Below are 26228 nucleotides of genomic sequence, written 5' to 3'. Positions count from 1 at the left end.
AAAAAAAAAAAAAAAGAACTGATGTGCCAGGCATTGTTCCAGGCACTTTACATGAATTAGCTCATCTCATCCTCACAAACCCTATGGGGTGGATACTACTAACACCTCCGATTTACTGGTCAGGAAACTGAAGCACAGAGAGCTAGGCAACTGGACTGGGACCACACATCTGCTAAGGGTTAGAAATATTCTATGGATACAGCGAGACCGGTAATAAAACAAGGCGGAGTCGAATCAGTTAACAAGAATTAAAGACTAATCATCTTTGGCTTAAAAGAAGACAGTGATTTAGCTGTTCTTTTGAGAAGTTTGAGGAATTGCACTGACTGAAAGGTTCATGTGACCTAAGTAAGGTGATAAAAGCAATTAACGTGCCCTGAAGCTACAGTCTTTGACGGACGGCAAGTCTCTCTGGGCTGGGGTGGAGTTCCAGAAGCCATATTTTCAGATATCACGACAGCCTGGAACACAGAAGAGGCCAACCTCGCCTTTGGCCAGTGTTCCCTCTCCTCCCCCTGAGCTCAGGAGTAGCAGTCCTCAAGCCCTGTTCTCTTCTTGCCTCTATCAATACCCCAGCCATCCCCATTGTGTTCAGTATGATCTCTAGCTAACACCCTCACTCTTACACTTCTAGAGCAAAGTTTCCTTCTGAACTCCAGTATCCCCAACTGTCTCCTGACACTGGAGAATTTGGGGTGCCAGACTGTTTGGCAACTCCTCCAACAGACTGAACTCTCAGTCCTAACCCCCAAAACCTGCTCATCCTACTTCTTAAATGGCATCTTTGTTCATCCAGTTATTCAAGCCACATTCTTAGGAATAATCCTGGACAACTCCCTTCTCCATATCTACATTCCGTGGCTAAGTTGTTCCATTCTTTACATTCCATCAAGGGTGAAAACCTTCAGGGTCTGTTTCTGACTAGCATGCTTTCTTTTTCATGTATCTGGCAAAGGGGAGATTATTTTGAGTTTATGAAAGATTACCAAAGGAAACTTTGGTCCTGTGGCAATTCTGACTGCACATGAGAGTCTTCTGGACTCAATTCATGGTGCAAAGAAAGAATACAGACCTTCCTTGATTTATGATATGCTACATCTCAATAAACCTACGGTAAGTTGAAAATATCCTAATTTGAAAATGCATTTAATACACCTAAACCTACTGAACATCATAGCTGAGCCTCACCCACCTGAAACATGCTCCGAACACTTCCATTAGTCTACAGTTGGGCCAAATCATCTAACACAAAGCCCATTTTATGATCAAGCATTGACTAGCTCATGTAATTCACTGAATACTGTACTGAAAGCCACAAGCCCAATGGCTATATGGGTACAGAATTGTTTTAAGTTTGCTATCCGTGTGAGCACGTGGCTGGGAACCGTGTCACTGCCACTGCTCAGGCTTTCTGGAGAGGAGCTTGCTGCACATCGCTAACCTGGGGTAAGATCCACATTCCAAGTATGGTTTCTACTGAATGTGTATTGGTTTCTACACCACTGTAAAGTCGAAAGTTCTAGTTGAAGTATCCTAAGTCCGGGAGCCTCTGTATACAGTTTACAATCCTGGGACTAGTCAGAACTTCTGCAGTAATAACACCACCGTCTAACACCCATCGCCAAAGTAGAAACTTTCTTCTTAGGGATCGTAAGAAAATTTTGATTAGAGTACAGACATTTCTAGAAAGCTGCGAGTCAAACCAGTTAATATTTTTATCATAAAATGAGGAAGAAAAGTATGTTTTAATTTAGCTCCTATGACCTATTCTTTTTCTTTCTTCCTTTGAACCAATACAAATGTTTAAACTTGAGATATTTAAGCAGGACATATGGCTTGATTTCACTGTAAAAGACTCTTGCTAAATCTAACGATATTCTAAAATAAAAGAAGGAACTAAATATACATGAAAAATAATTTTATTGTGTGTGTTAAATGATTACTGGCTTCTCACAGGTAATTTTCCAGTGGTTTTGGAATGTTATGCCTTAAATTCTCTTTTATTACAGAGACTTTCACTCACCATAATTTGCATCTATGTATATATTTGTGATTTGCTCAATAGAAGTCTGTCCTTTTAGATCTTTCCATGGTGACATTTTGGTTCTTGACCTCACACCTGGTACTGATTAACCTCTGGGACACACAGATGCTTAGTAAATTTCTATTGAATGTATGAATGCATCCAGAGAAAATGGCATTGGATATTATATCCATGTGGTGATCATTTCAAGGACTACCTTACATATTTATATATTACTGTATATATTACACATATAATTGTTTTTATCACTTTTTTTTAAAGATTTATTTATTTGAGAGAGAGATCATGAGCGGGGGGTGGGGTGGGTAGAGGGAGAAGCAGGTTCCCCCCTGAGTAGGGAGCCCAATGCTGGGCTCGATCCCAGGACCCTGGGATCATGACCTGAGCCAAAGGCAGACGCTTAACCATCTGAGCCACCCAGGCGCCCCATGTTTTTATCACTCTTTTATTTTGGAACACAGTTATAATTTAAAACTCCAAGAGTCCTCAAGCCTTGGGAAATTGCAAAGTCATTGTACCTCAAATTATGTTAACATGATGTCAAGGTTTGAAAGATGAGAGTAAGAAAGAGTTAGAAACAGGAAAGTTGCACTTGAGTGGGCTTCCACATTGCTGTGCATGCAGGCTGGTGATGTCTGGGTTATTAGTCCTCATGGTGATGCAGGAAGTTAACACTCTTAGTAGTATCTGAATTCCTTTATGTCCTGATGGTCTAATTTGGCAGCTACAACTGTACTAACAGGGATTCTCCTGTTCCTTCTCTACACTGAATAACTTACCAATTTGATGACAGGCTGAAGATTAAATCTGGATACTCCTGACCTTTTAAGGACAGTCCAGGATTTCTTTTTGTGCTGAGTAAAGCAATGATCACCTTGTTCTAGATGTTCACAGAACTGTGGGGGCGAGGGGTGGGGGGAGGCTCCATATGCCTTCCCAGTCCCCTTCTTGTAACAAGGAAAGATCCAAATTTAGGAAAAATCAATGGCAGTGATTCCTTTTTTAAAAAACATAGTCTCTACAAGACGAAAAAAATCACCTCAGCAAAAAGAACAAGAGATAGTACCGTCAGCCAGGGACCTACTCAATACGGACATTAGTATGATGTCAGACCTAGAGTTCAGAATCATGACTTTAAATATACTAGCTGGGCTTGAAAAAAGTGTGGAAGTTATTAGAGAAAGCCTTTCTGGAGAAATAAAAGAACTAAAATCTAACCAAGTCGAAATCAAAAAGGCTATTGATGAGGTGCAATAAAAAATGGGGGCACTAACTGCTAAGACAAAGGAGGCAGAAGAGAGAATCAGTGATCTAGAATACCAAATGATGGAAAATAAAGAGGCTGAGAAAAAGAGAGAAACAACTACAGGATCACAAGGACAGAATTCGAGAGATAAGTGATACGATAAGACAAAACAACATTAGAATAATTGGGATCCCAGAAGAAGAAGAAAGAGAGAGAGGGGCAGAAGGTATATTGGAACAAATAATAGCAGAGAACTTCCCTAATGTGAGGAAGGAAACAGGCATCAAAATCCAGGAGGCACAGAGAACCCCTCTCAAAATCAATAAAAATAGGTCAACACCTGGACATCTAATAGTAAAATGTACGAGTCTCAGAGACAAAGAGAAAATCCTGAAAGCAGCTCGGGAGATGAGATATGTAACCTACAATGGTAGAAACATTAGATTGGCAACAGACCTATCCACAGAGACCTGGCAGGCCAGAAAGGACTGGCATGATATCTTCAGAGAACTAAACGAGAAAAATATGCAGCCAAGAATACTATATCCAGCTAGACTCTCATTGAAAATAGAAGGAGAGATAAAAATCTTCCAGAACAAACAAAAACTAAAGGAATTTGCAAACATGAAACCAGCCCTCCAAGAAATATTGAAAGGGGTCCTCTAAGCAAAGAGAGAGACTAAAAGCAGCACAGATCAGAAAGGAACAGAGACAATATACAGTCACAGTCACCTTACAGGCAATACAATGGCACTAAATTCATACCTTTCAATAGTTACCCTGAATGTAAATGGGCTCAATGCCCCAATCAAAAGACACAGGCTATCAGATTTGATTAAAAAACAAGAACCATCGATATGCCGTCTGCAAGAGACTCATTTTAGACCCAAAGACACCCCCAGATTGAAAGTGAGGGGGGGGAAAACCATTTACCATGCTAATGGACACCAAAAGAAAGCTGGGGTGGCAATCCTTCTATCAGACAAATTAGATTTTAAACCAAAGACGGTAATAAGAGATGAGGAAGGACACTATATCCTACTTAAAGGGTCTATCCAACAAGAAGATCTAACAATTGTAAATATCTATGCCCCGAACATGGGAGCAGCCAGTTTTATAAGGCAATTAATAACAAAAGCAAAGAAACACATTGACAGCAATACAATAATAGTGGGGGACTTTAACAACCCCCTGACTGAAATGGACAGATCATCTAAGCAAAAGATCAACAAGGAAATAAAGACTTTAAATGACACACTGGAACAAATGGACTTCACAGACATACTCAGAACATTCCATCCCAAAACAACGGAATACACATTCTTCTCTAGTGCCTATGGAACATTCTCCAGAATAGATCACATCCTAGGTCACAAATCAGGTCTCAACCGGTACCAAAGGATTGGGATTATTCCCTGCATATTTTCAGACCACACTGCTTTGAAACTAGAACTCAATCACAAGAGGAAAGTCGGAAAGAACTCAAATACATGGAGGCTAAAGAGCATCCTACTAAAGAATGAATGGGTCAACCAGGAAATGAAAGAAGAATTAAAAAAATTCATGGAAACCAATGGAAATGAAAACACAACTGTTCAAAATCTTTGGGATACAGCAAAGGCAGTCCTGAGAGGAAAGTATATAGCAATACAAGCCTTTCTCAAGAAACAAGAAAGGTCTCAAATACACAACCTAACCCTACACCTAAAGGAGCTGGAGAAAGAAGAGCAAATAAAGCCTAAACCCAGCAGAGAAGAGAAATCATAAAGATCAGAGCAGAAATCAATGAACTAGAAACCAAAAGAACAGTAGAACAGATCAATGAAACTAGGAGCTGGTTCTTTGAAAGAATTCACAAGATCGATAAACCCCTGGCCAGACTTATCAAAAAGAAAAATGACCCAAATCAACAAAATCATGAATGAAAGAGGAGCGATCACAACCAACACCAAAGAAATACAAACAATTATAAGAACATATTATGAGCAACTCTATGCCAGCAAATTAGATAACCTGGAAGAAATGGGTGCAATCCCAGAGATGTATCAACTACCAAAACTGAACCAGGAAGAAATAGAAAACCTGAACAGACCTATAACCATTAAGGAAATTGAAGCAGTCATCAAAAATCTCCCAAGAAACAAAAGCCCAGGGCCAGATGGCTTTCCAGGGGAATTCTATCAGACATTTAAAGAAGAATTAATACCTATTCTCTTGAAACTGTTCCAAAAAGTAGAAATGGAAGGAAAACTTCCAAACTCATTTTATGAGGCCACCATTACCTTGATCCCCAAACCAGACAAAGACCCCATCAAAAAGGAGAATTACAGACCAATATCCTTGATGAACATGGATGCAAAAATTCTCACCAAAATACTAGCCAATAGGATCCAACAGTACATTAAAAGGATTATTCACCACGACCAAGTGGGATTTATCCCTGGGCTGCAAGGATGGTTCAACATCCGCAAATCAATCAACGTGATACAATACATTAACAAAAGAAAGAACAAGAATCATATGATCCTCTCAATAGATGCAGAAAAAGCATTTGACAAAGTACAGCATCCTTTCTTGATCAAAACTCTTCAGAGTATAGGGATAGAGGGTACATACCTCAATATCATAAAAGCCATCTATGAAAAACCTACAGCGAATGTCATTCTCAATGGGGAAAAGCTGAGAGCTTTCCCCCTAAGGTCAGGAACGCGGCAGGGATGTCCACTCTCACCACTGCTATTCAACATAGTATTAGAAGTCCTAGCCACAGCAATCAGACAACAAAAAGAAATCAAAGGCATCCAAATTGGCAGAGAGGAAGTCAAACTCTCACTCTTTGCAGATGATATGATACTGTATGTGGAGAACCCAAAAGACTCCACCCCAAAACTGCTAGAACTCATACAGGAATTCAGTAAAGTAGCAGGATATAAAATCAATGCACAGAAATCAGTGGCATTCCTATACACCAACAACAAGACAGAAGACAGAGAAATCAAGGAGTCGATCCCATTTACAATTGCACCCAAAACCATAAGATACCTAGGAATAAATTTAACCAAAGAGGTAAAGGATCTGTACTCAGAAAACTATAAAATACTCATGAAAGAAATTGAAGAAGACACAAAGAAATGGAAAAACGTTCCATGCTCATGGATTGGAAGAACAAACATTTGAAGATGTCAATGCTACCTAGAGCAATCTACACATTCAATGCAATCCCCATCAAAATACCATCCACTTTTTTCAAAGAAATGGAACAAATAATCCTAAAATTTGTATGGAACCAGAAGAGACCCCGAATAGCCAGAGGAATCTTGAAAAAGAAAAGCAAAGCTGGCGGCATCACAATTCCAGACTTCCAGCTCAATTACAAAGCTGTCATCATCAAGACGGTATGGTACTGGCACAAAAACAGACACATCGATCAATGGAACAGAATCGAGAGTCCAGAAAGGGACCCTCAACTCTATGGTCAACTCATCTTTGACAAAGCGGGAAAGAATGTCCAATGGCAAAAAGACAGTCTCTTCAACAAACGGTGTTGGGAAAATTGGAGAGCCACATGCAGAAGAATGAAACTGGACCATTTCCTTACACCACACACAAAAATAGACTCCAAATCGTTGAAAGACCTAAACGTGAGACAGGAGTCCATCAAAATCCTAAAGGAGAACACAGGCAGCAACCTCTTCGACCTCAGCCGCAGCAACTTCTTCCTAGAAACATCGCCCAAGGCAAGGGAAGCCAGGGCAAAAATCAACTATTGGGATTTCATCAAGATAAAAAGCTTTTGCACAGCAAAAGAAACAGTCCACAAAACCAAAAGACAACTGACAGAATGGGAGAAAATATTTGCAAATGACATATCAGATAAAGGGCTAGTATCCAAAATCTATAAAGAACTTACCAAACTCAACACCCAAAGAACAAATAATCCAATGAAGAAATGGGCAGAAGACATGAACAGACATTTTTCCAAAGAAGACATCGAAATGGCCAACAGACATATGAAAAAGTGCTCAACATCGCTCGGCATCAGGGAAATCCAAATCAAAACCTCAATGAGATACCACCTCACACCAGTCAGAATGGCTAAAATTAACAAGTCAGGAAATGACAGATGTTGGCGGGGATGTGGAGAAAGGGGAACCCTCCTACGCTGTTGGTGGGAATGCAAGCTGGTGCAACCCCTCTGGAAAACAGTATGGAGGTTCCTCAAACAGTTGAAAATAGAGCTACCATACGATCCAGCAATTGCACTGCTGGGTATTTACCACAAAGATACAAATGTAGGGATCCGAAGGGGTACGTGCACCCCAATGTTTATAGCAGCAATGTCCACAATAGCCAAACTGTGGAAAGAGTCAAGATGTCCATCGACAGATGAATGGATAAAGAAGATGTGGTATATATATATATATACACAATGGGATATTATGCAGCCATCAAAAGGAATGAGATCTTGCCATTTGCAACGACGTGGGTGGAACTGGAGGGTGTTATGCTGAGTGAAATAAGTCAATCAGAGAAAGACATGTATCATATGACCTCACTGATATGAGGAATTCTTAATCTCAGGAAACAAACTGAGTGTTGCTGAGTGGTGGGGGGTGGGAGGGATGGGGTGGCTGGGTGATAGACATTGGGGAGGGTATGTGCTATGGTGAGCGCTGTGAATTGTGCAAGACTGTTGAATCACAGATCTGTACATCTGAAACAAATAATGCAAGATATGTTAAGAAAAAAGAAAAAGAAGAAGATAGCAGGAGGGGAAGGATGAAGGGGAGTAAGTCAGAGGGGGAGATGAACTATGAGAGACGATGGACTCTGAAAAAGAAACTGAGGGTTCTAGAGGGGAGGAGGGTAGGGGGATGGTTTAGCCTGGGGATGGGTATTAAAGAGGGCACATTCTGCGTGGAGTACTGGGTGTTATGCAGAAACAATGAATCATGGAACACTACATCAAAAACTAATGATGTAATATATGGTGATTAACATAACAATAAAAAATTAAAAAAAAACTTAATCTGAGCAAAAAAAAAAAACACCCCAGACCAAAATGGTATACACTGCATAATTTCATTTAAAATAATCCTTGAAACAATCTGTACAGATTTACTGTAAAATTTACTAAGAGAAAATGTGTATTATCTGAATTGCCCTTTCCCCAGCAATTTGTGATGGACGTTTGCAGATCTCGCAGAAACACGTGGAGGAGATTAAGCAAAAAAGAGAAGGCAGACTGTGTCTATTTCTCTGTGAATCCTCCACTTACAGAACATTCTGTAGAAAGAAAATCTACTTCTTTGATGCGGTTTCTGCCTCAGAAGGAGAAAAAAACATGAGTAGAAACTAAACTACGGAAGGAAAACAAAAACCTGAAATATTTTTTGTCTGTGAAATGAGCGATGTATTCCTCTTTCCAATCACTGTTCCCATTTTTCACCAGAAATCTTTATTATGCTACTTTTTTTTTCTTTGTAAGAAAAGCTTATTTCCCTGAGTAGAAACACACGGCAATATCTCCTGCTGCCTGACTGTCTAATGGGACGTTGGTGGGCACCCTGCAGACACAGTTCTGGATGGAGAGTGATTTCACAACTACGGAGCTGGGGCAAATGAATAGGACTGCACACCGGCTTGTCCAGGCCACTCTGAGCACCAGGAAGCTGGCTGTTCTCACATCACTTTTTAAAAAAGGTGAACATTAAGCTTACAACCCACGAGTTAAAAAACTGTTCATGTGCACACTAGGCAGTAAATTTTGCTGCATATGAAAACCTCTTGTCCTCCTCTTGGGGCACCTTGTGTATATCATGAAATCAGATTGTCAGAAGCTGGGAGCATCCGCAGAGGTAGTTTGGATAGAGTACTGGGAGGGGGTGGTGGTGGGGGTCTTACTGCTGCTCCTGGGAACAAGCGTGTGCTGCTGACATACTCATATCCCTAATCAATGCTGCGTCTGACCTGCCACGAGACACAGCTTGTAAGTCACATCATCTCACAGATAAAATAAGCTTAAGTCAAGTGATTTAGAATACTCATGGCCACAGGACAGTGCTAGTTCTAACAGTTGCATATTCTGGAACCATTTAAAGTCCTTTCAATTCTGGTTTAACCCCCACTATATACAAAGAGGAAGGAGTCATTGGCCATTAGTGCCCGTGCAAGGTTAAGCCTGGTAATCCCTTGGTGAAACCAAGAATCGGACCCTTAACCCACTGCACCACCCAGCACCAAACGAATTTATTTTAACACTTCTATTTAGAATGTAAAAAGCTTTATAACAAAGCAGAGTATTTCTTGTCACTTCTATACTTCTATAATGTGCTATGACAGGATTCAGTTTTCTCTGTGACAGTGATCACTGGTGGCTTAAAAGGAGGCCAAAGATCAATATATATATTTTTTAAGTGTTAACTTCATGGGGAGCCTAGGTGGCTCAGGTCATGATCCTGGGGTCCTGGGATCGAGCCCCAGGTAGGGCTCCCTGCTCAGCTGGGAAGCTGCTTCTCCCTCTCCCCCAACCCCTCCCCCCACTGCTCATGGGTGCGCTCGCTCTCTCTCTTTCATGCTCTCTATCTCTCAAATAAATAAATAAAATGTTTTTAAAAAATAGAAACCTTACCTCTTAAAAAAAATAAATAAAGTGTTAACTTCAAAATGGTTTTGAACTCAGTCATCAGGTGCAAGATACATCAACTAAAACATAAGGGATATGCATTCTTGTTCTATCATCTTTGATGGGGTTGGGCTAGAATCTTCCAGCTCGTGCCTGTATCCCACAAATATTTACTGAGTTCACGGTTCAGGGATGATAGGTAAGTCATCCGCAAACGTGATGCATGTATAACGTCCCATAAACAGGGGTATTTATTTCCCACAGCGTTTCTTCTCCTAGAAGTGCGGCCTGAGCTTTCCTGATAAATTCAACACGTGGTGGTTTCTTTTCTAGGAACCACCAGGCTGCCTCAGGACATGATTGACCATGTCCTAAATATCTTAAGTCCCAGCCAAGATTAACATCTGGAAAACAATACTTAATAGTGAATCTTAGCATACTGCAGGAAAAAGGAAAACATATATGTATATTTTTGGAGTAGTTTAGGGGTTAAAGGAGAACGCAAAGCTAAATGAACTTCACCTTTCACTACAGTGTGAAACTTTGTGAATTCTTCAATGTCACTTATATGAAATAGAACAAGAAAACAACCACAAGTTGCAGTCAACATGATTCCTGCTCACTGGAAGCATCCTGGTGTTTCCTTTCTGCCAGTGGCCCAGGATGGTGTCCCACTACCTGCCCTAGGTCCTTACAGGGAAGCCGGCCTTTACAATCTTTAATTGTGGAAGCATGTGGTTGACCAAGGGTAGAGGAGGAAGCTGTAGGTAAAGCCTTCTGTGGAAGGGTGGCCCGTGGGCTCTCTATTTTCAGCGACTAAGTATGCGATTTATTCAGATCACACCATGTGTCAGGAAGAATCCGAATGAGAAACGGACCTTCCAATCTACATTCATCTCATACTGAGTTTCTGATCTTAAAAGAGATATGAGATGTCATTAAACATGTTCAGTTGAGAATAAAAAAATGTTCTTTTTTGCAAAAATGGCCTATTAAATCTCGTAGATTTTAGAAGATATATTTAGTCACTGCATGCATTTTGGCAGAGTATGGAGAAGCAATTTCTTTCTTAGCAGTTACCTCTTGTCTCAGGTAGCTGATGTGAAGATTTTCTTTCCTTCCTCACAGAAATAATGCAGAACATTCACCTTAATGCAAAATATTAATTCCAGATTCACAGTAATATAAAACAGATTAAGAAACAAAGGCATACCATGCATGTAACTGTTGTCACATGAATAAAAGTGCTAGTAGGCAAATGGAAATTCTATTTGTGCTTAGATTTCCTTAATCTAAAAATAATAATAGAATAAACTTGTATTTGAAAGGTGGCTTTTCGCTGATACCACGGATTCTAATTATTATGTGATCAATATAGTCTGGTGTAAGAAAGATATGTAATTCTAACCACTGACACACATACTATCCCAAGGAAGGTTTTTTTTTCTTTCTCCCTGTTTCTTTGATGTGCTATCAAAGGGCAGCTTCCTTATTCGCTAAATCTGATTTAAAGGCTTTAATAAATTTCTTGATATTGTGAACATGGTCTCGTTGTTTACTGGAGGGAAGTAGTTGTACGATGTACTGCTACGGTATACAGTTTTCTCTGAGACGGTGGACACGTCTGTCCTAAAGGAGACCATGTAGTAGCAGCCATCAATAATACTTTTAAGGGCTGAATAATATTCCACTGTAAGGACAGACCACATTTTGTTTCTTCATTCATCATTTGATGGACATTTTTCTTGTTTCCACTTTCTGGCTATTTTGGATAATGCTTCTATGAACAGATACCATGCCTTGATCTGAGCTTTACAGCAAAATTGATTCCGTATACATGAGAATGGTGACTATGAATGGTAGAGAACACAGAGAAAGAAAAGCTATCAAAGTCCATTCATTTAACAACTATTTCTTGACCACCTGCTATGAGGCAGGCATGGATCCAGGTGCAGTGGTAAGCAACAATTCCACGCGAGCAGTCAACAACAGCACGTGAACCATTCATAAGGAAGAGTTTAAACAACCTGATTAGATTTATTATTCATTCAACACATATTTAATGAGTCGTCATGGTGTCAGGCTCTGCATGGAAAGGAGTAACTCAAAATGCCACGGAAATAACTTCTGATAAAATTACCTGCTAACTTCCATGACGATGCTTTTTTAGAGATTTAATATGTCTTAATAACATCTTTTCAGCATGAGAATCCTATTTTCAATCAGCGTTTTTGCTTTTGCATTTCTTTTCTTCTCTTTCCTCTCTTAAACTGACTTAAGTAGGAAGCATGTGCAAAATGTGAAATGTTATAAGTCTTATACTGAATGCTTTCCACAGCGTTACAACTATCACCACACTCAGTTCGAGCGCACAGATGAACCAGAATGCGCTGTACAGGGTCAGGAATATGAACTTCAATCCAGCAATCGTTCACCACTTTTGAATGGAGTCTCTTCCCCTGCCTTGGAATTAAACGGAAAGGCCCTAAATTAGGAAATCCCAATGATCAGCAGTCTCCAAATTAATTTTACTGAGGTGTCCAAGTTAAGATTTAATTAAGCAAGTTCCAACAGGGCATCTCCATTTAAGGTGCGGGGCGCCTGGGTGGCTCAGTCGTTAAGTGTCTGCCTTCGGCTCAGGTCGTGATCCCAGGGTCCTGGGATCGAGCCCCACATCGGGCTCCCTGCTCCACGGAGGCCTGCTTCTCCCTCTCCCACTCCCCCTGCTTGTGTTCCCTCTCTCACTGTGTCTCTCATCAAATAAATAAATAAATAAATAAATAAATTTAAAAAAAAAAGTCAATTTAAGGTGCATTTGAAGTGCACGATTCGGTGGTGTTTTGCTTATTCAGAGTGGCGCAACCATCTCCATAATCCCTTTCAGGACATCTTCATCACTCTGAAAAGAAACCTCATACCCGTCAGGCAGCCACTCCTCCTCTGCCCCCCGCACCCTCCCTCAGCCCTGTGCAACCCTAATCTACTTTCTGTCTCTATATGTCTGTTCTGGGCATTTCATAGAAATGGAACCATATGACATGTGGCCTTCTGTGTCTGCCCTCTTTCACTGAGCATAATGTTTCCAAGGTTCTTCCATGTTGTAGCCTGTGTCGGTGTTTCATTCCTTTTCATAGCTCGATAATAATCCACTGTACAGACAGACCACATTTTGTGTACCCATTCATCAGCTGATGGGCATTTGGGTTATTTCCACTTTTTGGCTCTTATGAATAATGCTGCTGTGAATATTTGTCTTGAAGTTTTTGTGGGGATGTATGTTTTCAATACTCTTGAATATGTATCTGGGAGTCAATTGCTGGGTCACATGGGAACTCTGTGATTAACTTTTTGTAGAGCTGCTAGACTGTCTTCTGAAGCGGCTGTACCATTTTATATTCCCACCAGCAATATCTGAGGGTTCCAATTTCTACACATGCTTGCCAACATTTGTTTTTATTTGACTTTTTTTGATCATAGCCATCCTAGTGGCTGTGCAGTGGTATCTCATTATGGTTTTGATTTGCATTTCCCAATGGCTAATGCTGTTGAGCATCTTCTCATGAGCTTACTGGCCATTTACATATCTTATTGGGGAAATGTCTATTCTGATCCTTTGCTCATTCTAAAATTGATGAAAACTTTAATATGAAAATTATTTAACCTTTTATTACTGAGCTGTAGGAGTTATTTATAGATTCTGGATACAAGTCCCTTATAAGATACATGATTTATAAATATATTTCCCCTTCTGTGAGTTGTCTTTTCACTTTCTTGAACCACGAGGACCTCTATAAAAACATCTATCCTGGCTTTCATCTGCAAACTATGCTCACAATATGAATTGGATGGAAATGGAAGGTGGATGAGAGTGGCTTCAGAATCCGAGAAAATGGGGGCCCTTGTGAAAATCCACTTATTTACGCTTAGGGCCAGGCCTCATCATCTTTACATTTAGCATCTGGTAGCACCTGGCACACATTTGAAGCTCACATAATGTTGAACTTTTAACCTAAAATAGTCTCTCACATCTTTAGGTTTAAGATTTGAAATCCTGGATAAATGAAGTCATAAGATGGCACGGTGTGGGCCTGTGTAATATTAGGTGATTTGTTTTTCTCCTCTTTGGGTTAGTGTGAGGATTAATTTGTTACCTTGTGTAATGGGCATAGAACAGTGCCCCACCTGGTAAATTTCTACAACACTATGGGCTATCTTGCAGCTACCCGTGGAGGCTCAGAAATCCGGGACACACCTGTAAGTCTTTCTGAAGCTGTACACTTTGTTCATACTCGATTTAGTGGTTTTCAATCTGAGGTCCTTGGGGTCCTTGGAAATGTTTCAAAGAACTCAGCAAACACTTCAGAGAATTGTAATAAACCCCACCCCCCCCAAAAGGCAAATGTCTTATGTGGCATATTGTGTGTGGAGTACCACTGATGTGTTAACTTGTGTTGCTATGTGATTTATTTTTCTGTAGACTTCTGTACAAGTGTATATCCCTCCCCCTACATTTTATTCTGACACATTTCAAACATGCAACTTGAAATAATTTTATAGTGGATGCTTGAACACCCACCATCTAGATTTTGCCATTACCATTTTACCATACTCAAAAAAAAAAAATCACATATCTATCCATCTACCTTACTTTTGATGCATTTCAAAGAAATTGCAGACACCAATTCACTTCCTCCTAAATACTTCAACATGCAGATCTTTGTCTAGACATCAGTATTTGTTCACAGTTTTTTTCTGTTGAGGTTAAAATTTAGGTCCAAAGAAACACAACTCTTGAGTGTACCTTTGCTGAGTTTTGACACATGTGAACACCTGTGTGCTCCCAGCTCCTATCAAGCTGTTGTGCACATATTTTCCACTTCTTGCAGCTGTGGTGCTGTTTGGCAGGAAGGCTGTAGGGGTGCGCTGGCCGTTGTCCAGACAGTGCGGCGCCTGACCTCAGTATAACGACGGTAAGTTCCCACAGGACACGGACAATGCGGCGTCCTGCTGCATCAAGGCCCGTCCCACGCTGGGCCCAGGCTCATCACAAGTGAGCAATGCCACATCACCACAGGTGACAATGTGGCACAGAACAGAATTCTGTCTTAAAGACTATCTTTGTGCATTTGAAAGTTAAAAAACCAAAACATCTAAGTGTCTATCAGACCTCGCATTTATATTTAGAAATGTGAGGAGGCTGCCAGGAATTCAACTTGGAAGAGAATTTCTTACTCTTCTCCTTTTCACATTCAGCATCATTTAACTTAAAATGGTTCTGGTGATTACAAAGCAAATTAACAAAACAAAACAAAACAACAAACAACCCTGTTTTTGCTACTATTTGCTGTTACTCATCTACATAAACCAGAGTATTCCCAAACACCCTTTCCCCGGCAGGAAGAAACTGGATGTTGAGCCCTAGTGAAAGACTCAACTGTCATCTCTGAGCACTGGGTTTCAATTCTGCTTTTATCAAAATGGCCACATAGATCTTATACAAAGTAAATGTGATCCATGTGACCATCTAGAATAAATTTGTCTCTAATAAAATACCACTTTGGTTTGATATATGTATTCTAATAAAATAGGACTTTGGTTTGGTATTTGATGCAAATTGTATTTGGTCCTGCTGCTTCAACTTTGGAAACCGGCCCTAGTCTTCATTTATTTTTTTATTTTTTAGAATTTTATTTATTTTTTAAAAAAGATTTTACTTATTTATTTGAGAGAGAGAGAGAGATATCACGAGTGGGGGGAGGGGGGTAGAGGGAGAAGCAGGCTCCCCAGTGAGCAAGGAGCCTGACGTGGGGCTCGATCCCAGGACCCTGGGATCATGACCTGAGTTGAAAGCAGATGCTTAACTGACTGAGCCACCCAGGCGCCCCGGTGGCCTTAGTCTTTAAGCTGGGCCCCGTGGAGCGTTCCTCGCCACCAACTGAGCCACCGTAAGGAGCATGGGGAGAGGCTAAGGGTGACGCGCTGGGCTCGTCACTGCTGGTACACTGCACAAGACACTGTTTGACAAGGGTTCTATTTCTAAGAAATAATTGGGGAAATAGAGCTCTCAGGCAGCAAAAACATTATTATTTACCATATATAGTTCAAAGGCTTGATTTTCACAGCCTTCAAAATGAATCTAACAATATCTAGGGAATGAGAAACACGAGAAATTAGCGTGACATGCTGGAAGGGACAGGACTTGTAGCCCCATCTCAGCATCCTCTCTTTACAGGAAGCATAAGGATTAAATGAGGTGATGTGTGGGAACCCACCAGGATTCTCCACTCAAGGGAGTAGTTTTCTGAAAGATTTTAAAAATTTTGTTTACGCATGTGAGAAATAGGAAAAAAAAAACCTATTGGTTTCTGATCCTGATTCCTGGCACAGAGCTTCTGAACCCCTTGTAAATTCCTAAGTGGGAAGAGCACTAGGGGCATCTTCTGTTCTAATACTTTGTCTCTGCCCCCATTCCTGACACTTTTTTTTTAATTTTATTTATTTGACAGAGAGAGAGACAGCAAGAGAGGGAACACAAGCAGGGGGAGTGGGAGAGGGAGAAGCAGACTCCCCGCCGAGCAGGGAGCCTGATGTGGGATTCGATCCCAGGACCCTGGGATCATGACCTGAGCCAAAGGCAGACGCTTAACGACTGAGCCACTCAAGCGCCCCTCCTGACACTAGTTCTTAAATCCCTTGTACCTTCCTGTGTGACAGGAACATCTTTTGTTTTAATGAGGTGACTCTGGGTGGGCTCCTGGATGGGGCTGGTCACTGCAAGGACCAAGCCATGATTAGAAGCTTGGAACTTTCAGCTCCCCACCACCCTATCCTCCAAGAAGGGGAGAAGGGCTGGAGTTAAGAATAGATCATGCCGACGTGATGGAGCCTCCCTAAGTACGGGGTTTGGAGAGCTTCTAGGTTGGTTGAACGCATTGCACGCACCAGGAGGATGGCACATCCCAACTCCAGGGGGACAGAGGCTCCTGTGCTAGAGACCCTTCCCGATCTTGCCCTGCACATCTCTTCATGCGGCTGCTCATCCGTATCCTTTATCATTTCCTTTCATAAACGAGTAAATGTAAGTAAGTGTCCCTGAGTTCTGTGAGTTGTCAATAGTAGGGCAGACGCTGTAGATCACCTATCCCTTGAGCCTGGCATCTGCAGTGGGGGCAACCTCATGGGACCGAGCCCTTAACCTGTGGCATGCGATATGGGTTCCAGGTAGACAGCATCAGAATTGAGTGGAGTGGGAGGACACCCAGCTGGTGTCGTGGTGCACTGCCTGGCATGGGAAAACACCTCACACGTCTGATGTCAGAAGGGTTGTGAGTGTGGTCGCAGGTGAGCGTGAGGGAAATGCAGGAGGAGAGGTGTAGGCTTCCCGCTCACATGGAAGCATGCGTATCACGCAAGCCCTCTTCAAAATTCCTTCTCAGGGCAGGGTTTCCAAGCGGGCGTGGGAGAAATGGATATAACCAGGGGCTGACCGACTTACTCTATTTGGTCTACCTACTTTGCCCTGCCACTAAATTTATTCTTCATACTTAAAAAAAAGTGGACTGTACTGCCCATAAACAGGAACATTTCCAATTCTGCAGATCAAGAAAATAAATCTGACAACAAATCTGGCTAAAGATGAAGGTCAAATGAGAATTGAGAAGAACGTTTATGTGCCCCAGGCAGTTTGATTATATGTTTAATGAGTTCAACAGTATATAGTAACATACACATTTTAAATTATAGTTTCTCTTATTTTAAAATGACCTGGGGAAAAAAAGCAACTTTGAAGTTGAAACTTCATTTTTGCTAATAGTTTCCTGATTGTCCGGAAAGCTTAGATTCGGGGACTTGGGAGCCATGAGAACCAAATAGTGCTGGAGAGTAAATGTGGGAAATGTGGTCATCAAGACTCCTGACAGGGGCACCTGGGTGGCTCAGTTGGTTAAGCGACTGCCTTCGGCTCAGGTCATGATCCCAGGGTCCTGGGATCGAGCCCCGCATCGGGCTCCCTGCTCGGCGGGAAGCCTGCTTCTCCCTCTCCCACTCCCCCTGCTTGTGTTCCCTCTCTCTCTGTCAATTAAATAAATAAAATCTTAAAAAAAAAAAAAAGACTCCTGACAGATGGCCAAAGGCAGACAGGGATGCAGCAGAAAAATCACTGTACCTTTCTCACAACTCTCTCCTTTTTTCTGGAATATTCTCTCTTTGCGAGTATTCTAAAACCAATTATTCAAATGGATGCCACTCCTAGAAGTGCTTATCATGTAAACAACTGGTACAAAGCCTAAGAACTTACACTGTGAGCCGTGGAGTTTCAAGTTACATTAAGCAAAGACTGATTTTATAAACCTGTTTTAAAGATCCAATTTTCTCTGATTTTCTTTCTCCCAAAATAGCTGTTTCCATGGCTACATAATCACTTATTATTAGGACTTAGAGGAAATGCATTTTGGGGGATAATACAGTAGAGATTGTCTTTTAATTTTCACAGTGGGAACTGGGCAATTCTGGATAAAATATAATCTCTGGTGATTTGCACAGCTTGCTCAGTGCTTCGAAGACATTCATTTTCTCCCAAAGTACAATACTTAATGCTCAGTTATAATGACTGTTCCCACACTCCTCTAGCCAGGGCGGTCAGTCTGGCTGGCCCGCCTTACTGCTCAAGGACGTGGGGATGGCCACTGACTGGACCTGTGGGCCCCAGGGACAGCAGGTAAGGCTACGGCCAGATGCAGGCCGCCTGGCTTTTAGCAAAATTGATCTCTCTGTTTCCTCTGGGATCTGGCCTGCAGATTACAGTGTGCACCTGCTGTAGGATCCAGGGATGAGAAGAGCAGACAGGGAAAGCGAAGTTGAAATGCCCAGACAGCAGGAATAGAAGAGCTGGTCCCCACAGTGCCTTTGACTCAATAGTGGTTTCCCAGAGAGACTCCGAACAAATTCCCCTTTTCTTGAAGTAGCCTGAGCAAGTTTCAACTCCTTGCATGAAAAATAGCATAGTAAAGATTACCATAGCTTTTTTCATTTTTATACCATAGGTGCTTTATAATTTCGGGGTTCCCGTTTGCTTGTATGTGTTTGCAGAATTGGAGTGGCATGCATTTGTGATTGATGGAGGCCTTATAAAAAGCAGGCCTTGTAAATGCAGGCATAGACTTTCATCCGTCGTTGACAAGAGGACCCCTGGCTCAGCGAGGACAATGTGGGTCCCCCACCCCGCCAATCTTGACCAGTGTTCCCATTGCTTTTCCTGCCCTGAATCCCTCCCTCCTCCATAAGCTTCCTTTTTTTTAGATTGAGATATAATTCACATAACATATATTTCACATAACATAAAATTCACCAGTTTGAATTGTACAACCCAGTGGTTTTTAGTATAGTCACAGGTTGTGCAACTATCAATACTATCCTATCCCAGAATATTGCCATTATCCCCCAAAGAAATCCTATACCCATTAGCAGTCACTCTCCATTTTCCCTGCCCCTGGCCATCAGTAATCTATTTTCTGCTTCTGTGGATTTGCCTATCCTGGACATTTCATATAAACTGGATCATATAATATGTGGCCTTTTGTGTCTGGCTTCTTTCACTTAATATAATGTTTTCAAGGTTCATTTATGTGGTAGCATGAATCAGTGCTTCATTCCTTTTTATTCCAAATAATATTCCATTGTGTGATGGATCCTGTTTTGTGTTTCCATTCATCATCTGATGGACATTTGGGTTGTTTGCACTCTGGCTCTTGTGAATAATGCAGCCATGAACGTCCGTGTATGAGTTTTTGTGTGGGTGTATGCTTTTTTTTTTTTTTTAGATTTTATTTATTTATTTGACACAGAGAAAGAGAGTGAGAGAGGGAACACAGCAGGGGGAGTGGGAGAGGGAGAAGCAGGCTTCCCGCCGAGCAGGGAGCCTGATGCGGGGCTCGATCCCAGGACCCTGGGGTCATGACCTGAGCCGAAGGCAGACGCTTAACAACTGAGCCACCCAGGCGCCCCTGGATGTATGTTTTTAATTCTCTTGAGTAAATATCCAGGAGTGGGACTGCTGTGTACCTCTGTGTATAAGCTTTTAAGGAACCGCCAGACATTCCCAGACTCTTCATGGGCAGCTCTGCCTTAACAGAATTTCAGCATCACTGAGAAGCACCTCTTCCCCAAAATATTCTCCTGGTTTTTGCCATGGAAGAAATTACTTTAATGGAGCTTAGAATTATTCCCTTTATAGTAAGCGTTAAGGTTCAAAACGCAATACTGTTGAGCAAGGGAACAGAGTGACTCAAATTCACACCAAGAGGTAAGTCAGATCTTTTCTCAGAGCAGTTTTGATGAGAGGAAAAAAGAAAACGTGTCAGACGCTGGGGATCTGCAAGGGGGAAGAAGGAGGCCACAGAGCCTGAATCTGGGGTAGGCTGTGCACTTTTAAAAAAGGACAGGCCAGGGCGCCTGGGTGGCTCAGATGGTTAAGCGTCTGCCTTCACCTCAGGTCATGATCCCAGCTTCCTGGGATCGAGTCCCACATCGGGCTCCCTGCTCAGCAAGGAGCCTGCTTCTCTCTCTGCCTCTCTCTCTCTGTCTCTTCTGAATAAATAAATAAAATCTTAAAAAAAAAAAAAAAGGACAGGCCAGCTTTTCCTCTCAAGTACCATAGTGAATATCAGGCTCTTATTTTGCGAATTCATTTATTTCAAATAGCACCTACTGAGCACTGACTTCATGAGAGAACATTCACCTGGACATTTTAGGAGGAATAAGACACATTCCCTGAAGAGTTAAAGATTACGTGGGTTGGACAAGTCTCAGGGCTTTCCTCTGAGATCACGTCACTTCATTGGTTGGATGCTGACATGTCTTTTCTTTTCTTGGAGGGATGGCTGATGACTGGTGGAGGCAGCTTCTATTTCTTTAACATCTAATTTGGCAACATAAAATTTGGTAGCCCTATGTTGGTCTAACAAATTACTGCAATATTCCTTGTTTTTTAAAATCCCTCATCCCCACCTCAAAATCAGAGTTTAGAGGAAAAACAACGGGTATTAAGAGATAAAGGCTATTGATCCAACTCGATTCCCACGTGTATTAAATGGATAAAGAAAGCAATGTTGTAGCAGTTAGGATTAACCTAGATAGTGAGGTCTAGGCAGAGAATTGCTTTCTGAGATTCTGCCAGGCCCAGAGTTAAGAAAGCCACAGCTGAAACTTCAGTGCCTCGTTCCTGGCGAGTCTGGGAGGGAGTCTTGACCTCACGAGCAAGGCAGCATGTGCCCATGGCCCTCAGTAATCTAAAAGGATGGGACCAAAGGAATGTCAGACCTTGGCTCTGTGCCACCTATTTCTGAGAAACTCTGGTCTTACGTGCCTTAGTTTACCTCTCTGGACCTCAGCTTCCACACTGGTAACATAACAGCAAGAGCCGATCTGGGGCTCATGAGCACTATTTTGAGGACTTTGGAGATATACATATTTAATTCTATGAGAACCGTATGAGAATGGGACCCATAATTGTCCCCATGAGTTTGCCCAGACTCTCACACGACTGTCAGTGGCAGAGCAGAGATCTGAATCCTAACTGCCTATTGTCAAGGCTCATACCACTTCTTCCTTTTAAAAAATTTATATTTGCATATTCTATGTTAAAATAAGTCATTCATTCTATTACTGGAGTGGTGTGAGAATAATTTGATACTGAGTAGCACTGTGGCGCTCCCTCACAACTCTGCTCAAGAAATACTGGAAAAGGACGAGAAAGCACATATTCCCATCAACTTGAAATGCCAATGTAAGTGAATTTAATATTATTATGAGCTGTGCTTGAAATTCCCATTGCTAGCATTAACTTAGGATATTCTTTCCATCTCTACAACACCGCTGTGGCTTTAATTTTTTAAATGATTTTATTTATTTATTTGACAGAGAGAGACACAGCGAGAGAGGGAACACAAGCAGGGGGAGTGGGAGAGGGAGAAGCAGGCTTCCCGCGGAGCAGGGATCCCGATGCGGGGCTCGATCCCAGGACCCTGGGATCATGACCTGAGCCTAAGGCAGACGCTTAACGACTGAGCCACCCAGGTGCCCCACCCCCCCGTGGCTTTTAAACAACTGAGATGACATGTTCGAGAAAGAGCTAGTGAGAGCCAGAAGGAAAGATAAGGGCCCTTCGGGGAGTGGTGTGCCTCCTGAGACCCTCCCAGGGTGCATCTGAGCTCCACTGGGAACCTCGCCCCACTCCACCTCCAAACCTAACCCAGCCTGGCTCTCGTGGAAGCAAATGTACATACCAAATGACCTGAGAGTAACCAGAGCAGTGCATCCACAAACGTCAACTAAATTGGCACGCCAATTTAAAAAGGGAATATTGATTTAAGGTAAGTCTTAAAGGACCGGTTAAGCATGGCAGGAGACAAGAAATTTTAAATACTTTTCTAATTCACAGAAATGTTTAATTAGTAAATAGTTTCTTCAGCATATACAGTGGAGGGCCATTAATGCTCTGGTGCTCATTTCAGCATGTATGCAGCAGGTGGGTGCTGCATCGCCATTTCACTACCCCTGTCGCACCAAGAGCGCTTGCTAGACACACCTGCCGTTCATCAAATGCTCATGGACTGGGGGGAGGATGAGCCAGTTCTCGGTCATCATAAGAAGGAGGTTAAGCGAATCTTAACATCATCACTCCTCCCGCATCTCAGCCCCGAGATCCTCCCCTCTCCTCTGAAGGACTCCCTCTCCGCCTACTTCTCTGATATGGTTTTAGGCTCCTCCTCCTGAAACCAACCTCTGGGGATTGAATTTCCTTGTCCAGGACCCTGTCCTCTATATATTCTGCCAGTCTCGATTCTGAGCTCCGGGATCTACAACCAGCTGTTTGCTTCATCTCTCGCCTTGGGAATGTATCTCCAACCTAACTTCTCCAAACCGGGGCTTGATATCATCCCCCGTCCTCCCATACACAACATCTTCCGGGTTCCTCCGTCTCAATAAATGGCACCGTGACCTTCCCTGTTGTCCTCCTTGATCCCCACTTTCTTCCGCCCCCGGCATTCTGATTCACCACCTCGTTCTGCCCCTTTGGGTCCCAGGGCTCACCTCCATGGTGGCATCTGACCCGAGCCATCCCGCTCGGGTCCTTGTTCCCTTCTTCTAATACTCCACATAGCAGCCAGAGTGACCCCAACAATCTCACTCATGGAACCGATGGTCACTCACTGCATTTGGAAGAAATCCAAGGTCCTTGGCAGGACCTTTGGCAATCGGGAGGGTCTGGCCTCACTGACCTCTCTCATGTGTTTGAGAGTTGGCCACTCTTCCCTTACCCATTTGTCCCCGGGCTGGCTTCCTGTCACTGCCTGGGACACGCCCAGCACCCTGTCCTCGGGCCCTTGCCATTGGCTTCTCTCGGTGCCTGTCACGAGGTGATGGTGCCTGAACTCTGGATGAGGAGGGGCTGGGGAGGCCACACAGCTACCCCTTCCACAGGTATGAATTTTTAGAGTTTACAGACTTAAAATGTAAAAGCGCTCATTTCTTGCTGTCCCAAGTGTTATATAAAACAACTTTAAATACAGTTTTTGTTATCAAAATAACAAACATATCTAGAAATTCTTGATTAACATTCTTCTTGGGCCCACTATTGTCTAATGGTTGTTGAATGGATCTAAAATAGCAAAAGAAAATAGGAAAATGAGCATTTCAGGGAAAAATAATGAGCCAGCCTAGGCACCAGAGTCCTTTCCTTATTTCATATTTCTCATTGCATTTTTTCATCAAGGCTTTACTTATTCTCTTACCATCCACTTTCAAGGTTCTAGTCTACTTCCAACATGTATAGGATGATCGCTTATTACTTTAACTAAGAGCTTGGGTTCAATTGCAGATGTGGATATTATTTTAAAATTTAATTTGGGGGCCCTGTTCCAAAGTGAAAATATGATAACGAATATCTAAGTACACTCTAATTTACAGATATGCCTGTAATTTTATAGAAAGCAAAAAGATGAACAGAACTGAAAACAAGGGTCTGGGTAAAATGAATACACCTGCTTCTGGTTCTTCCTTGAAACACTGATTCCCGTTGGAGTTTCAGTTTTCCATCTACCAAACCCGTGCCCTTTTAAAAGTTGATTTCTGTAGTAAGATGTTAATGCTTTCTTCCTTGCACTCAAGAGACTTCAGTGACCCTGGGAGGGCAGCATAACTGAGGGCTAAAGGGTAGCTTCAGAGAGGCCTGGCCATGCTCAGACGCTGACTTACTATTGTGCGCAGTCAATCAGCTGGTACTCGTTGGACCTCTCAAAGCACGCCTTCACGCCTTCATCATCCCAGAGCTTCTTCACATGATCGAAGAATTCCTAATATTTGAAAAAGTTCGAAATAAGAAAGCACAAGTGTTATAATCTTTTTAAAAAGTTAAAAGTAAAAAGAAACTGCCAAAAAATTTTTGCAGGTAGCGCATGAACTGTTTTCCTTGTAGGAGTCGACTTCACACACAGGAAAACGCGTAGGACTTGAGAGCGGCCTGATGAGAAATGGATGCACCTGTGTTATCGTTGCTCGATTCAACCTGTCAAACGTTCTTGTCCTTCCAGAAAGTTCCCCCAAATGAAAATTATGAGTCAAAAGTAATTTTGTGGCACTCATCAACTATATATACAACAGCTACTGTAACAAAAATTTTAAAGTTCTTCGTACTCCGTCACCTGCCTAGTGGTACTTGTCACTTCAGCAGTGAAAAGTGTGCCTATTCCAATGGTAAGTTCTGTTTTAGCTGTTGTCTTTGAAACTTTCCGTAAGCCTTGATTATGAATAGCCATGATTGAGCAGATAGGTTAAATTCGGCCCAGAAGCATTAGGTACATCAGAAGTAAACCTTGAAAATTTCACTCTTTGGGGATACTAATTCGCTGTTTTCTGGCATTTTTTAACACTATGAGTTACATGTGAACTGTGATTTTTGGTTCCCTCAAGCCCATGTGGGTGCAGAGCTTAATTTCATCCATTATGGCAAGCAGCACCCTCTGAAACAAGAACTCTCCTTCTCTCAAAGTAAGAGGTGGCTTTATGAATTCATATTTCCAAAATTACCCAAATTAAATTAACAGTGCTATGGAAGCAAATGACAACACATCAGCTGCTAAATATAAAAGAAGTTACGTAAATTTCCACAAACCTGTTCATTAGAATATTTATATCCCTTCCCACATTAGTCATCTGCCCTCGCGGCAGCCCCAGGAAGCACCCATTCCCATCTCTGATCTGCACCAAAGGGTCTGGGGCTTCTGACACCTCATGTCCATCGATTTTTTGGAGAAAAAAAAAAGGGCTGATTCTTTTATTGAAGATTCACAAGTCCATACCAAGGTGGACCTGAGTACTGAGGGGGCCCTCTTTGAAAAAAATCACGAGTACACAATTAGGTACAAAACCTTAGAAAGGGCAGGAGGGGTGAGGGGCCATGAGGTCCTGATGTCCTAGGATCAGGGACAATCTCTAAAGGTCTGCCGTGTCTCTATACCTATTGTCTGTCCGGCTGCTCACTGTCGTCAACAAATCCAAACTCCCCACAGGTGACGACGAAGGGGAAATCTCCGTATGAAGGAGAGGAGCTGACCCTCTCAGTTTTTGTCTCCCTAGATTTACGGCTCCTTCTGGAATCTCCCACTACTGCTCTTGTCACTCCAGTGAGGGAGTTTTTATAGGCTTCCTTAAAAACTTTTTTCCTCTAAGAGCCATATGAAGACACACACACACACACACACACACACACACACACACACACACACACACCCCAAATGAAAAATATGGTTTTCTATTGTCGAGATGGTCTTGAAAGACAATGTTAATTTCTGTGTCATGATGATATTTGGAATCGAGCCCCATCTCTCTCCTCTCCTGCAAACCCCTAGTGTAGTAGTTTCTTGAATAAAGTTCCTTACTGTCTTTATCAGGTGTCTGAATCATTTTTTTCTTCAGCAGGATGAGCTGAAGCCTCTGAGACAGAATTATAGAGGAGTGCTTGAATCAAGAACCAAGATGCACGATTTCTGGGGTCCGTGTTGATAGCGGTAGTAAAACAGGAATTGTGGGCACTGTGTTTTTAAAGCAGATGCTTTGGACGACACCAAAGGAACATAAAAGTAGCAACAATCTCTGCTTCGGCTTCGTGGTTGGTGAACAAAGACACTGGACTGGAATATAGCTAGGTCTCCAGGATTCTCCATGTTTACTTTTTAAGGAGTTCTAAAAACCTCATGGAAAATTTCAGAGCTGTTACTGCTGTTGCTTCTGCCTTTTATTAGAGAAAATTTCAAACT

At 42.1% G+C, this 26228-nt stretch overlaps 1 protein-coding gene across 2 annotated transcripts in view; it reads right to left on the bottom strand.

Annotated features, from left to right (window-relative positions):
* GNAL (G protein subunit alpha L) overlaps positions 1-26228 on the bottom strand; it is a 139872-nt gene that overhangs the window by 21335 nt on the left and 92309 nt on the right. For both annotated transcript variants that reach the window (XM_028089343.1, XM_028089344.2), the window contains exon 5: positions 24169-24266. In XM_028089343.1, coding sequence (XP_027945144.1) covers positions 24169-24266 — 98 coding nt within the window. The remainder of the gene's footprint in view (positions 1-24168; positions 24267-26228) is intronic.

The sequence above is a fragment of the Eumetopias jubatus genome, unplaced genomic scaffold (assembly GCF_037043125.1).
Source record: "Eumetopias jubatus isolate StellerSeaLion01/CBP00866 unplaced genomic scaffold, mEumJub1_p1.0 scaffold_16, whole genome shotgun sequence".
NCBI lineage: Eukaryota > Metazoa > Chordata > Mammalia > Carnivora > Otariidae > Eumetopias > Eumetopias jubatus.
This window is presented reverse-complemented; position numbering and strand designations above follow the sequence as displayed.